The sequence below is a fragment of the Cibotium barometz genome, chromosome 2, assembly GCF_041138505.1.
Source record: "Cibotium barometz isolate CiBa-2024 chromosome 2, ASM4113850v1, whole genome shotgun sequence".
In the NCBI taxonomy this organism is placed as follows: Eukaryota; Viridiplantae; Streptophyta; class Polypodiopsida; order Cyatheales; family Cibotiaceae; genus Cibotium; species Cibotium barometz.
Window position 1 is genome coordinate 7063113 of NC_141047.1, and position 14883 is coordinate 7077995.

General features: G+C 47.1%; 1 protein-coding gene across 1 annotated transcript in view; it reads left to right on the forward strand.

Moving 5' to 3' along the window:
• Positions 1-6959: 6959 nt before the first annotated feature.
• LOC147640595 (uncharacterized) overlaps positions 6960-14883 on the forward strand; it is a 56001-nt gene continuing 48077 nt past the window's right edge. The window contains exons 1-2 of the mRNA XM_086813334.1: positions 6960-7186; positions 7269-7323. Coding sequence (XP_086669460.1) covers positions 7122-7186; positions 7269-7323 — 120 coding nt within the window. The 5' untranslated portion in view covers positions 6960-7121. The remainder of the gene's footprint in view (positions 7187-7268; positions 7324-14883) is intronic.

Below are 14883 nucleotides of genomic sequence, written 5' to 3' on the forward strand. Positions count from 1 at the left end.
CCTTCAGGATTTTATTTATGGATTTTGCCTGCCCATTTGCTTGTGGTGGATAGTAGAGTGTTGGCTATTTATGTAGTATTGTGTGTTGCTCTATTAGTTTCCTAATCACTTCATTAAGGAAATGGGTCCCCTCGTCACTGGCTATCTCAATTGGGCATCCAAATCTTGTCATTATGGTTTCATATAGAAACTTCACCACCGATGATGCCTTATAGTCTTTCAGGGCCTTGGCCTCTACCCACTTGGTGCAACAATCTGTGGCCACCAGGATGTATTTGTTTCCTATTCTTTGAGCTACTAGCTTGAAGGGGCCCACAAAATCTAGACCCCATTTTTGGAACGGCTCTAGGAGCAACACTGGGATGTGTGGCATTTTATCTTCATCATTCGGTTTTCCCAGCCTTTGACACATATCAAATTCCTTTTGCGAACCTATGTGCGTATTTTAACGTAGTTGCCCACCACAAACCTGCCTGGAACACCTTTCGCCCCGTAACTTCTTCGAAAAAATGCCCACAGCTTATGCCTTGGTGCGCTTCTACCAACACGGCTTGTTGCTCATGTTTGGGGACACATCTTCTCGGTATCTGATCTTGACGCCCATCTTGTAGAGCTGCCCAGCCACCACCATCAATGACTTGCTTTGGAGAGTCAGCTTCTTTCTCTGATCTTTGGACATGTACTCCGAAAAGGACAAGTTAGACAGGAATTGTACCATTTTGCCATACACCAACTGGGCTTCTCTCCTTGTATGAGGAAAAGCTGTGCATCTAGGAAATCATCTTCCACCCCCTCTTGGCTTTTCTCCTGTTTCTAGTCTTGACAGGAAGTTTGCCACACTGCGTGCTTGTTCCCTGGGGTGTGCCTTATGTTGAACTCGAATTCCTATAGCAAGAGCATCATCTGGCCAATTTTCCTCCCAAGTCTGGTTTGTTTATTAGGTATAGGAGGGCTTTGTGATCTACGTGAAATTCAACCATCTTACCCAACAAGTAGTGTCTGAACTTCTTGATGGAGTAGATCATTTCCAATGACTCCTTTTCCGTAGTGGTAGCCTCCTACTTGCATAGTAGACTAGTCTGTACTAGCCATCTTTCGCTTCCTGCATAAGAGCACTACCACTTGGCAACATCAGAGGCATTGACAAACACATGGAATATTAGGTCATAGTTCGGTTTTGCTGGAGAATGGGTGCTGTTGATGACAGTATTCTCTTGAGATTCCGAAATGCCTCTTGATAGGATTCGGACCAAACATATTCTACATCTTTCACCGTCAAACTGTACAAGGGGCACCACCACGTTCGCCCGGAACCACATGAATATGCTAGAAACCTTGCAAGTTCTTTGGCATTCTTGGGCAAGTGCAGCTTCAAAATGATCGCGACCTTGGCCGGATCCATAACTAGCCCTTCTGTATATAACATATGCCTTAAGAGGGATCCATTGGTTACCACAACAAACTCACACTTGGCTGGATTCAGGCTCAGTCTGGTCTTCTTGCACTTTTCTAGGCACATTGTGAGGTGTGTTATGTGTTCTTATTTCTTTCCGAACACACTAATCATCCATAAACACCCTCATGAAGGTGGTCAAATATTCATAGAATATTTCTTGAACCAGCCTTTGGAATGTAGCAGAAGCATTTTTCAACCTGAACGTCATCACATTGGAGGTAAATGCCCCCCATTCTATCACAAAGGCTGTTTTCTCTTTATCTTCGGGGGCCATCAATACTACCTGGTTGTCCCCACTGAACCCATCCAAGAAGGAGTATGTCGTGCCCGGCGACCACATCCAGGAATCTATGATGGAAGCGGGAACAAATCCGATATGGTGGAGGCGTTCAGCTTCTTGCAGTATTTGATGCATACCCTCAACTTCCTATTTTTCTTCGGGACAATGACTATTGGTGGTGAAAGCCATTCTGCCCTATCCACTAGATAGATAAACCCAACTCTCAACAACTTGTCAATTTCCTCCTTCACTTGTTTTACAGAGTTGGGGTTCATTCTGTATCTGCTCTGCCGGATAGGGGTTGCATTCTCCTTCAAGTTAATCTTGTGTTGGTAGAAGCTAGGATCAATCCCTTTCATATCTGAGTAATTCTAGGCAAACAAATCTTTGTAGGACTTCAACAATTCCAGGAGACTTCCCAAGAATTCGTGATTCAGCTGAGCATTGATTCTCACTGTCTTTGGCTCTTGGTCGTCCCCCAGGTTTACTTCTTCTAGTTCGTCTTCCTGGACTCTGATGTTCCGCTTTCTGAGTTGGGCTTCCTCTTTCTTGAGGGCCAACATTGCTCTTTCCTACTCGGCCTGCAACTCTGCCACACTGTCCTATGTGTCCTTCTCCTCTTCCTATGCACTTTCTTCCTTTATCATCACTTCCGAATAAGCCACTAGGAATTTTGGATCATACCTTTGTATAATCCTCTCTATGCCCACCTCAAATAGTGACAACAGATCTAGATTCTCCTTCATGATCTACTCTTCTTCATTATCTTCTACCCCTTCTTTAGGCCCTCTTCGTGCATCGGTCGTCTTGCCGGGTTTAGCCTATATTTTCCAGCAAATTTGGAATGGAAACTTTTTTTTTTTTGCCTCTCCTAATTGTGATCTTATTCATATCCTAGTTGTGCTTTATTCTTCCGCTCCATATGCACCTACTATTTCAATCATCTTGAGAACTACTAAACACGATAGTGACCATGAATCCTGCTACTTCTATTTGTTCTCCTCAGATTATCCCTATAGGTAGGACCCTTCTCTAGTCACCTATGCAAATCTGGAATGGGGTTGGTTGCATGTCAGTAACTCCTAGCTTTTTAGCCAGACTATCTGATATTATATTTACCCCTGATCCTCTCCATACAGAATGACCCTTGTCATTGTCTTTCCTCTAATATTGATGGTCGCTTTTGGAACGGATGTATCACAGTCTTGGACTGTTTCCACATTCTTGCATTCAGCTACTTGGTTTTCTAGTTCTTGCAAGGGTATCTGCACCAAATTCTCATTTGGGACTGTGGCTTGAAGAAACTTTTGCCTATAATTGGGAACCAAATTCAGCATTTGATCCAGCGTGATCAATTTCATCTTGCTGAGGTCCTCCCATAGGTTGTATTCCTTGTTGCTATCAATTGCCATGCTTTAGTTTTTGTGCATCCTTCCTTCTTTCTCTTTTGCTTCCCTTTCATGTTCCTGACTTCCTCTTGTCAAATTTTCGATCTAGATCCCTTCCATATTTCTATCTTTTTCTTCTCTCGAGACACTTCTGCTACTCTGGGCTGTAATTAACTCCAGTTTTGGCAGTTAGGCATCGGCTTCTTTCCTGCGCCAATCTCCTCTCTTCTCTTGACCAGGTTTTTCCTTTTTAGATTTTCCTCAAGATGCTCTCCCAGAGGCAGGCTTTTCTACATTGTCCTCATCACCATCCCTTGTGTGCTTTGCACTAACTTGGTGATTTGTTCTCGGACCCTTACCCACCATTCTGGCTTCTTTTTCTGTTTCGACTTGGCATTTCTGCATGTCAACGTCTTGACAAGTCCTTGTGATCTTGTCACAACCATGGCCTCTAGTGGTTTCTCTTGTTCTTTTCCTACCCCATGGTCTACCTTTACCATGTTTACAGCAGCAACTCTTGCTAGGTTTGCCTCCCTTGCGACCTTGCCTCTTGCAGTTCCTATTGATGGCCCTGAAAGATGGTACAGTGATTTTGTCTATGCCCTAGACCATTGCAGTAAAAGCACACTCCCCTTGGTCCAAATCTGGCATCCCCTCTTCCATAAGGTCAGCTAACTTGAGGTCTTGTGGGCGACCTGGTTAACGACCGGAGCTTGCTCTGCAAGTTGCCTTTCCACCACCCTTGGATTTTTATTCCGAGTATTATAGTAACACGTCTCTGTAGAGTGATTGTTCATCCCACACAGATAGTGCACACTTGTTGAGTGTTTCTTAACTGGCACTCCTTTTTCATGTGCCCTTGATTGTTGCACCTTGTGTGCTAGATGTTTGGTCTGAGTTCGAATCTTACGTGTCCTCTGGCAATCTTGGCTAGGGTGGCCTTTAGTTCTTCCTGAACATTTACTGCCTACTTCTTGCCTTTCTTTTTCTAGGGCTTTCGCTCTTCGACATCCGACTCCTAACTGGACTCTGACTCTGGCTACTGCTGTCAATAGCTTTTTCCTCAGTCCTCTCACAAACCACTGGCTCAGTGTGCCCTGGAGTGGGACGGTTGGGCTGATCCAGGCACATCAGCGTTACTCGAAATTCAGTTGTATAGTCTTCTGTTAGCCTCTTTTTCTATGTCATCCTCTGTAGCTTTTCCAGCACCTTCATTATGGTCTTGCCTTTCCTAAATCTTTTCAAGAAAGCCTTCTTCAGTTCTTCAAATGCCTGGAAGTGCTCCAAACCATATTGGGAGTACCAGCTGGTGACTTTGCCACTCAATGTTGTCACAAAATACTTTGTCTTTTGTGAGACAACAGAGCTCTGGTGGCCAGGAACGTGGTTTCAAAGGTGAAGATGTGGGCGTCTGGATCCTCCTCACTCTTGCCCTTGAATTTAGTATACTTGAGGGACATCTTGCCCACAATTGCTGGTTCTTCTCCTTCTTAAGCTTCCTGCCTCCTGTTTGGTGGCTCCTAGTGATCTTATTCTTGATTCTTCAGTGGTTCCTAAATCGGTCTTTCCAGCTGCTGCGGAATCCCTTCTATTAGTCTTCTTGGACGGTGCAGTTGTCCTTCGTGCTTTATAGTATCAGCCTGTCTACCTACGGGCGACAGTACCGCATTGCTCTGTTTGAGCTACCTTCATTCTCCATGCCTACTTCATTGTGCTCTTATGAGTCTCTCTTAAACATTCCTAACCTCATTATGTGCGTACTCCCTTTTCCTGGTTCATCTCAACTAGCTTTACTTTCTAACCAACTATGTAGGACTGACCTAGGACTAACCTCTATTTTCTCACTCCCCTACCTGGTGTACCAGTTCCTTAATAGGATCACCAAAAGTGTCAGTGTTTAGTTAGGACCCAGCATTTATGTGGCTCCAGACCACCTAGTCGGCCCCGAAGGAGACTCGACTAATGTAGCTGCACCTAATGAGATAAGCTAACGTGCAATTGTTGAGCTACCGTCTGCCTAAGTACGAGGAGATTGAGCATGAATATGCAAGCAAGTTAGTTCCTATGGTTATCTAGATTCCAAACAACCTATCACATCCAAGATTGAATACAACACAGATAGAGATGAGTAGACAAAGAGAAACAGTGAGAGGAGACACAATCCATTTATGAATATTACAGTACAATGCCTTAGATTAACTCTGCCCATGAACTGCCCGCTCAACTCTCATGTGTCCCTATTCGGTACTGTTCCTCTCCTCAGAGCCTGAGTAAACTCGACATGTCTCTCTATCCTGATAGTGATGCACACCTTCTATAGTCTTAGCTGGGTAGACTGGACTCACGCTCCTCTATCCCCTTATTCGACTAATCCCTCTCTTTTCCATTATAACCACAAGTACTATCGGTTCATCAAGAAGCTATTACAAGTTTGTTATGAAACCAGAAGACCCGGTTGTTGCGTAACAATCAGTCCAGTAGTAATCTGGGCAGCGGCAAAACGAGCTGGTTGGCCCGCCAACATGCAACTTCTAAGGTAATTTGATTAAAGGTGTATTTATTCAAAAGTGCTCCAAAATTTTGGTTTTCAGGTTATCCCAAGTTAGAAAATGAATTCCCATATTATACAAACGAATTCATAATATCACCCTTCACACTACAAGGGAATACATTAATTCTCTTTGTTAATAAGATTGACATTAATTGTGCATACAAACTTAAACTATGAATTGATTAAAAGGATTTTTCAAATGCATTTTTTAACTTTTAAGAATCTTTCAAGAACTCAAAATATTATCATATTTGTAAGTATTTAATAACAAAAGGAAGGATTACAGTCCTAGATGATAAAAAGCATGGGAAAAATGATAACAAGCCTTTTAGAGGAATTATTTAGCAAGTCTCTCCTCAGAGGAATTATTCAACAAACATCTTAGAGGAAAATTAAATCATCGTACTTTTTTAACGTTTTTCTTCATGAAGGAATTGAATTTGAAACCAAGCAAGAAAAATGGGCTCATTTGAATGCAGAAATGGGTTCATTTTTGCTAATGCCCTGCACTAATGAAACTGCCAAGCAAGGCAAATCAATCAAACTAGCTTCATTATGCTAATTCAGTGACTTAGCTTTAGTAGCATGTCAAGATTGTCTCAACTTGTTAATTATTGGATAAACTTAAAAATTAGCAAACTAAATTGGTTGAATGATGTTTTTTTTGGAGATAAAAAAGGTTAAGGGATAAAGAGTTGGACTTCAGCTGTGTTGGTGGTGTTGCAGCCAATCCCATTGTGTTTGTGTCCCAGAAGGATGAAGCCCTATGTAAAGAAATTAATTTTACTTGACAAAATTCAAGCTAATATTTTTAATTTTTAATTATGAATGCTCAAGATATGATTAAATTAAATATACTTCGATTGAATGTTCTAGTTTGGCACTGGTTCTCATAATAATACTGAGCTTAGTAGATTAAAATTTAATTATGCCATTTAATTATTGGATATCGAAGTAAGTGTTACTATCTTCAATTAGTAGGTTATCCAAACTCAAAAGTGCTAATGATTATTTTAAATAAAATTATTATTATAATTGACATAATTTAATACTTAATCACGACATAATGTAAGATAAGCGATGATTACCATCTAGTATATAAGAGGTAAAAATATATAATTTAAAGATGCATCATTTTCAATAGGTGTCACTTCCAAATAAGAAAGACGTATGCCCATTAAATCATTAAATCCATAGCACTTAACTTCTGAAGAATAATCTTAGCCTTACAAATGACAAAAATGTGCTAAAAACGAATAAACCATATCGGTTTATAGCCTCCAAGTTTTGCAATCCTGTATGCCTCATAAGCCTTTCAGACTACACTTCCTAAGTTCTAACCACCCATCTTAGCGGGCGGTTGAAGGCCGGTCTGAAACCCTTATCTGTATTTAAACTCTGTGAGCTGCCGTCTCGCCGCATAGCTGCTTCTCGGAGGGGGCGAAAATGAAGCACGGGGTCCGGAGGCGTAAGCTTAATCGGACGGGGGAACATCGATGGGCTATGCTCAGGTAAAGTTGAAATTTCCTCTGTTAAAAGTTCTCTTCGTTGAGCCAAGCTCAAATCAAGTCATTGAAAACTCGTTTCTTGCAGAACCATGGTCTCCCAACTCATTCAACACGAGCGCATTGAGACAACTTTGCCCAAGGTCACAACCCCACTCCCCACCTTAAAAAAAAAATTGGTCTTGTGTTTCCCCCCCCCCCCCTTTTTTTTATAGGCCTCCTGAGTTACAGCTCAGTACTGGGCTCGAATCTACCCATGTGGCATCATGTATATCAGTACCCAATATAAAGATGTTTTTAATTCATTTTTTTGATGAATGTAGTCATGCCATATACATGTAAGACCATGCATGTCTACCAACACACATTAGCGACAGTAAGCCAGGAAATATTTCAATCTTGGAACATACAAAAAGGACATATTCTGCTTCATTCAAAAACCCATCACAACAACTTGTTCAAAGGCCTATGGAAACCCTTATTGTGTGTTGCCACTTTTCATGCATGATTTCTTAATTGAAGAAATATAGGTTTTGATGTTTTGCCAACAAGTTTTTGACCTTCCGTGATGTGTATGTTGTGTTATAGTGTCATATACAGCAGGCTCAGAATTCAAGTGAATCACAAATCTTTCTGTTGGGGATGTATTATGTGTTAAGCTGTGGCTAAGAAAGAAATAGGAAAGAGGAGTTATATGTGCTGAAGGTGCTTTATGTGATGTTATGCAAGAAAATGGGTCTCTTGTATAGTTGATGCTCCTGCAACCAATTCCCTCATTTCATGGAAGTCAAATCTATGTAAAGCTGTGCCTAACGTTATTGTTGTGTAATAATTCTTGTTTGTAACTTTTGTATGTTAACTGTAGTATACTAGCTCCCCTTGAATTCAAGGTTTAGACCATCTTGAGTCGGTGATGTACATGGTAAACTATCCCATAGCCCCTGGTGCTCGTGATCCACTTGGTTTACTGCTGAGGCATCTAGTTCTACATGTGTGCTTGTGACTTGCTGCTTAACATTGCTTAGGATAGGGTGGAATGAGTAAATGACAGCTGAGACAACTTATGATCTGAACACTCTGGACAGTAGTTTTTAACACAGTTACCAGTCCCAAAAATAAGTATGAAGAGGGAAAATGTTGCACATTCTACATCTATTGTGTGCACTGTTGCTGGATGGGGGTGGTGAGGCTGTGAGCCAATCATAGACTGTTTAGAGCATACCCTAGGTTGACGACCTGTGGGGGAGGTGGTCAAGCCCCAAGGGGACCTTTGACTAAGCACCCACCAGCAAGAGCCAAGAACCTCCACATTGAAGGTGGGAGGCTTAGTTCTTGAATGTTTTCAATTGAATCATCGAATGCATCGTCCCGAGATGGATGCATGTGCCATACTCTTGGGAAACCATTTGGAGGGTTTACTCGTGCGTCAATGCCCGAGCGGCTGTGATACCAACTGAAACTGCCACTAGATCTCCCAAACATCTCTGCACACACAGCAGAGTGGTGGCCATTTGTGAGCCCTATTTGTATAAAGGAAAGGTAAGGGATGCACACATGTAGATGCTTAGATTTTTATGCCTATAAACTTTAAAGGGTTTCACAGTTCTGAAGCCGTCAGGAGGCTTATGAGAATGAGTAGGCTGGAAATAGCCCCTTCTTGAGCATAACTCGGCAGCGGCAGGACCTCTAGAACCAGCCTCAAAATGTGGCAGAACCTGAGCAGATCTTTAGGGCCTTATAGAGGTGCTTGCAATTTGCAGGGCCTGATTTGTGTAAAGAACATAGGGAGTTAGATTTCAGCCTTTTGCTTTTCCTTTCACTCTCTATCAGCAAAGGAACACTTCTGAAGGAGGGTGACCTGGCTGACCATTGGGACTGAGTGCTGGTGCTGCTTATATTGGTGAATTTTTATCCAAAATTAAGTGTTTAGTGGCTGTCTAAAAGATTTAGTACAGTGAAATCTGCAATGTGAAGAAGCCAACAAGACAAGATGCTTGCAGATAGAAAAACTGGATGAAGAATGCCAATAACGATGGGAAGGAGACCTGAAGTAGGCACAGGAGCCTCATGCTGTATATGCAAGCTAGGCCATATGAAGAGGACTGGGCAAGGTATCTTTTATCCTACTATCCAATAAAGCCTCATCAGTTGAGTTGATTGCATGGGTGGCTTTATTCAAGGCGGTGCAGAATGAGGAGAAGGCCAGTGTTTTGTAGGCCCCCATCTATTTACCTAGTGATGTTGTCACTGGTGTTAGTATGAAACGGAGCACATAGTGGATGGGAAAGTGACTTAATGCAGGACACTTTATGGAGCAGTAACTTTTCTCACCAACATACTTGCAGAAGTTGAAAAACAAGTGCAAATGGCTAGATGGGAAAGGGGACAGCAGAGTAGGGGACTTTTCTACCGAGAACATTAGCTAGATGTCCAGTCGAGAAAGAAGTGAACATGGGAGCTTCTTCTTTGGCCTCCTCTCAAAGCTAAGATTTCATGTGAATGGGCTCAAACCCGTTTCTTTTGATAAAAAAATTGATATATAGATCATGTGTTTGAGCTAAAAATATTGACAAGGGATGGTCATCTCCTTGCCTCTAATCAGCCTCATAAAAAAATAAGAAAATAAGAAAAACAGCCATCACAAGGAATGAGAAGAAAAAGGTGTCTGGTCCAAGAAGGGGATGAATTGCCTCCTCAAGGAGCGCTTTTTGGAGAGTGATGGTGTTTGCTCTCACGACCATCCCCCCAATTGTAGTCATGGTGACATTTGTTCTTGCGATGCCTCTCTGGACCATAGGCATCAACTCTGTACTCGGTATTCCACATTTAACGGGAAGGACTTTCACAGGCATGGTGATGTTGCGAATGTCTCACGATTGTTGTTGTGATGACGATGTTGACATTCAGTGTGGCTTACCCGCAAAGTTGTAATCTGTGCTTGTTGTTCATCCTGTTTACGATAGAACATCGCAAAAGTCTGTCATTGTCTTTTTGTCCATGCTGAAAAGCTGAACAGTGGAATTAAAAAAAGATATCCAAAACTAAGTCTTCACAAAACCGACTATACTCATTTGAATCTTAAGACTCCTCCCTAATTAAGCAGACAACATACACGGGAAATTTATGCAAGTATTTGGGCAAAACCAAATCCTTCCCCAAACCTGGGTGTGCTCTCTTGAATCTATGGGTTGTATTCCTAGTCAAGGAACCGACACAGATGGACGCTCGTAGCTCGCTGAAGCTCCCGCCTCCACCCTGCACTGCGCGCCCGCCTGTTCGCCCCCCCTCCCTTTGTCGCCTGTTCGCCCCCCACCTCTCCGCCTGTTCGCCCCTCCACCCCCCGCCTGCCATCGCCCCCTTCTTCTCGCCGTTGCGCCCCCTCCTGCCTCGCTGCTGCGCCTCCCCCCTCCTCGCCATTTCGTCCCCCCCTCCTAGCCGCCTCTTCGCCTTTTCGCCCCCCCCCCTCTTCGCCTGTTCGCCCCCCCTCCTCTCCGCCTGTTCGCCCCCCTCCTCTCCGCCTGTTCGCCCCCCACCTCTCCGCCTGTTCGCGCCCGCCTCCCTTCAGCAGCGCCCCGCCTCCCCTCCCTTTCGCGTTGTTGCCGCCCCCCCCTCAGGGCGTCTCCTTCGTTTTCGCCCCCCCCCCCTCCCTCCTCTTTCGTGCTGCTTTTCATCCCTAGGGGGTTTTGATTTTCTTCATTTTCATCCGGTCTTCCGCCTCTTTGTGTGCAGCCCGTTTCTTGCAGGTTTTCCGCTTTCGCCTCGCCTTCGCCTGAGCTTCAGACTCTGATGGAGACTCCTCCCGCCTCGCCTCAGAGGGACTCATCCGCAGCCCCCTCGCCCGCCCCCGAGGACATCCCCATCAGGCTTTCTCTTTCGCCGGAAGAGGAAGCGAGCCTCACCGCAGAGGTGGAACGCCTCCAGGCTCATTCCACCATCTGCCGTATAGTCGGCACTCGCCCCAGCAGAGGGGAGATCAGGGATCTTCTTCAGGCTCGCCTTCTTGCAGATGTGGGCAAGATCCTGGATGTACAGCTCCTGGGCCGGGGCCATTATCAGATCGAGTTCGAGGCCGCCCAGAGCGTTGCCAAGGTCCTTGCCATGAGTCCTCTGGACATCAGGGGTGCTCGGGCTTTCTTCAGACCTTGGCAGCATGGATTTGACCCAGCAACGGCGGAGCAGGGAGAGCGCCTCTTCCATATTACAGTTTGTTTCCCTGGTCTCCGCCGGGAGTATCTTCCGCTCCTCTCCAAGCTCGGAGCATTGGTGGGCTCGGTACTAGAGACGGGCCCCTCAGCAGCTTCAGTGGTGGCCAGAGCAGCTGGGCTACCTTCGGTCAGAGTGTTGGTGTCTGACATCTCCTCCCTTCCTAAGGTCATTCAGCTACCTAGGATAGGGGGGGGGGTGGATAGATCAGAGAGTGGAGTTCTCGGGGCTCCCGAACCAATGCTTCATTTGCAGGCAGGTCGGTCATCTGGCCAAGGCCTGCCCTCGCAGGAGACCTCGACCCTCACCACAGCCAGCAGGCTACTGATGGCCCGCCCACAGATTCGGCTCGGCAGGCTGCCTCAGGGACACCTGCTCAGGCCACAGAGACCTCGGAGTGGCAGCCTGGACAGGGGCGCCGCCGAGGGAGACAGCCACAGCAGCACGCCCAGAGACCGCTGTAGCAGCAGCCACAGTCTCAGCCTCACTGGGTTCCCGTGAGGAACAGCTTTGCTCCCCTTCAGGAGGAGACCCCTGCAGCGACCGAGGACCAGGAGATGCCAGCTCCCCCTCCTTCACCCCCCCCACCCCCACCCCCGTCCCCTCCCACCGCCTTGCTTCCACCTTCGCCTCCTCCCGCCCCCGCTCCGGTTTCGGCAGCGGCTCCCTCTCCACCTCCCTCGCCTCCCCCCTCCCCCTCTGCCCGCCTCACCTTCCCGGGAGACCCTGGCAGTTCCCTGGCGCTCACCTGCAGTCCGGAGAGCGCTGAGCACTGACCTCGCTCGAGCATCACAGAGGAGACCTATGCCGATTAGGGCCTCACGGATTTCATCTATCCGCAGTCGGCTGAGTCGCCTTGGCATTAGACAGCGCTCGGAGGCCTTTGATTATACCTTTACACGGCTTTTTGGAGCAGAGGGCCCCCATGAGCCAGCACCCATTCGAGTTCATGTAGTGATACCTCCGGCCCGCAGGGAGGAGGCACTAGACTCAGCGGTGGCCTTCTCGTTCCCTCTATGTGGACCTTGTGATCGGGAGTGGACTCTAGAGCTCGCTCTTAGCACTTTGAAGACTCAGGCAGTTGAGTTTTCTCACCACATGAGCGATCTGGAGATGACAGATGTGATAGGCCGACTTTGGGAGTTGGCTCATTTTTTCTTGGATCCCGGGAGTGTGGATACCTCAGGGATTCGGCATTTGGTCGTGCGCATAGTGGCAGACTTGGCACGCGACCCTGGATATGTGAGTATACACGAGGTTTCTCTGTCAGAGCAGGAGGCAGTCGCCATGGGCCACAGCCACTGGCGCCTGATCCGGGATTCTTGCAGTACACCGGGTGGGCAGATTCGCAGCCGTTCGGATGGGGACTACTCTCCATCCAAGCCGCTTGCGAAGGCCCGCCGTACGGCTGAGACAGCATCCACCTCAGCAGGGCATCCATGAGGATCATCTCATGGAATGTACAGGGCCTTGGCGGAGCACACTTTATACGCTATCGAGGTTGCTTGAGGCAGGAGCTTCAGAGATACCTGGTTGGTGGCAGCATTGACATTTTGATGATGCAGGAGCACCACTTGGGTGAGAGCAGGATCCGGAGATATGGTTCGGTGATGCCTGGTAGATGGGACACTTTTTGGTCTGCAGGGTTTGGTCCTTTGGGTGGACAGGGAGGAGTATGCATGGTTATTGCAGATGTACGGCGGCAGGCCATTGTGGATCGAGGGATCATTGTGCCTGGTAGAGCACAGTATGTCATTCTGAGGATGCATGATGAGCTATTGGGTGTGCTCAACATCTATGCGCCCAATCATGCTAGTGCCAGAGCAGAGTTCTGGACTCACGTTACAGATGCATTGCCAGAGGCCGCACATTGGTGTGTTGGGGGAGACTTCAACATGCTTGAGGACCCGGCAGATAGGGTGGGAGGCAGTCATGTTACAGTGCACGGCACGGAGCTTGCAGCTTGGGACCGGTTTTGCATGTCACTGAGGATCACTGATGCATGGCAGCATGGGGCTTTCTCCCGGTCTCAGGACAGTCTTAGTTTCTCTCGGTCGGATCGCCGGCAGGGAGGGACTAATCTATCACGGATTGATCGCTTTTATGTGGGCGATTGGTTAGGGGAGCGAGGGGGCTCCATCGGCATTCTCGCTGGCACCTCATTTTCAGATCATGCGCCAGTTATATTGACATTGGAGGAGGGGACACGGGAGCCCAGCTTGCAGTTGAGGATCCCAGAGAGGGTACTTGCAAATCCCAGTCTCGCTGAGGACATTGAGAGGATCTGGCATGATAGTCAGTGCTCTGACCAGGATGCAGCGGGCCAGTGTGCCCAGGGACTCATTGATCTTAGCTCTTTTCTACACGCTGCAGCTTTGACACGACTGGGAGAGATTCGCGAGCGGGAGCAACGGCTGAGACGCAGCCTTGCTTCGCTACAGCGCATTCAGGAGCAGCAGCCGGCATGTGAGTGGGTGGCGTCCCAGCTGAGCCAGGCACGCCAGGAGGTTAGAGAGGTAGAGGAGCAGAGACATGAGTTTTACTATCGTCGTCAGGCCTCTCAGTGGACGCAGCTTGGTGATAGAGTGACTGGGGAGTTTTTTGAGATCACTGGACCCCGTCATGCGCGAGCAGGAGTCCGCCAGCTTGGTAGACCGGATGGATCGGTAGCTACTGAGCTCGGGGAGATCAGAGCCATTGCCACTGCTTTTTATAGTGACCTGCTTTCAGCGGAGCCAGCCACTGAGGATCGAGATGTTTGCAGACAGACTGTGTGGGCCCATGTGCAGAGGAGGGTCACAGACCATATGCGTACAGTTCTAGGTGCGCCTCTGTCAGAGATTGAGCTTGCCGAGGCCTTGAGGGTCCTGCCGCGACATAGTTGCCCAGGGGAGGACGGACTGACGCCGGCCTTTTTTCTGCGCTATTGGGACCTTTTGGGGCCAGACCTCCGCAGGGGCTTTCAGCAGGTTTTGGACACTGGGGTGATGCCGCAGAGCTTTTCAGAGGGCTTGATCTATCTTATCCCCAAGGGGGAGGGAGTATCAGATGACATTCGGCATTGGAGGCCTATTACGATCCTCAATACTGTTTACAAGGTCTTAGCAAAGGCCTTGAGTTTGAGGATCCAGCCCTTCCTTGGGGAGTTGATTCATGCTACTCAGACAGGATTTGTCAAGGAGCGCAGTATCCTTGACAACATCTTTACTTTCTGAAAGGCGACGGCCCGAGCTAGATTTCTTGGCGAGGACTTGGTCGTGATGCTTCTCGATTTTGAGAAGGCATACGATAGAGTTGATTGGGGATTCTTAGAGGGCACTATGCTTCGCCTGGGCTTTGAGCCAGGATGGATCAGAGGGGTGGCAGCTCTGTATTCCACAGCTCGCAGCCAGGTGCTGATTGCAGGAGGACGGGGGCCGAGTTTTGAGCTGACCAGATCAGTCCGTCAGGGGTGTCCTCTCGCCCCTTTCCTTTTTCTCTTCTTTGCGGAGGCTATGAGT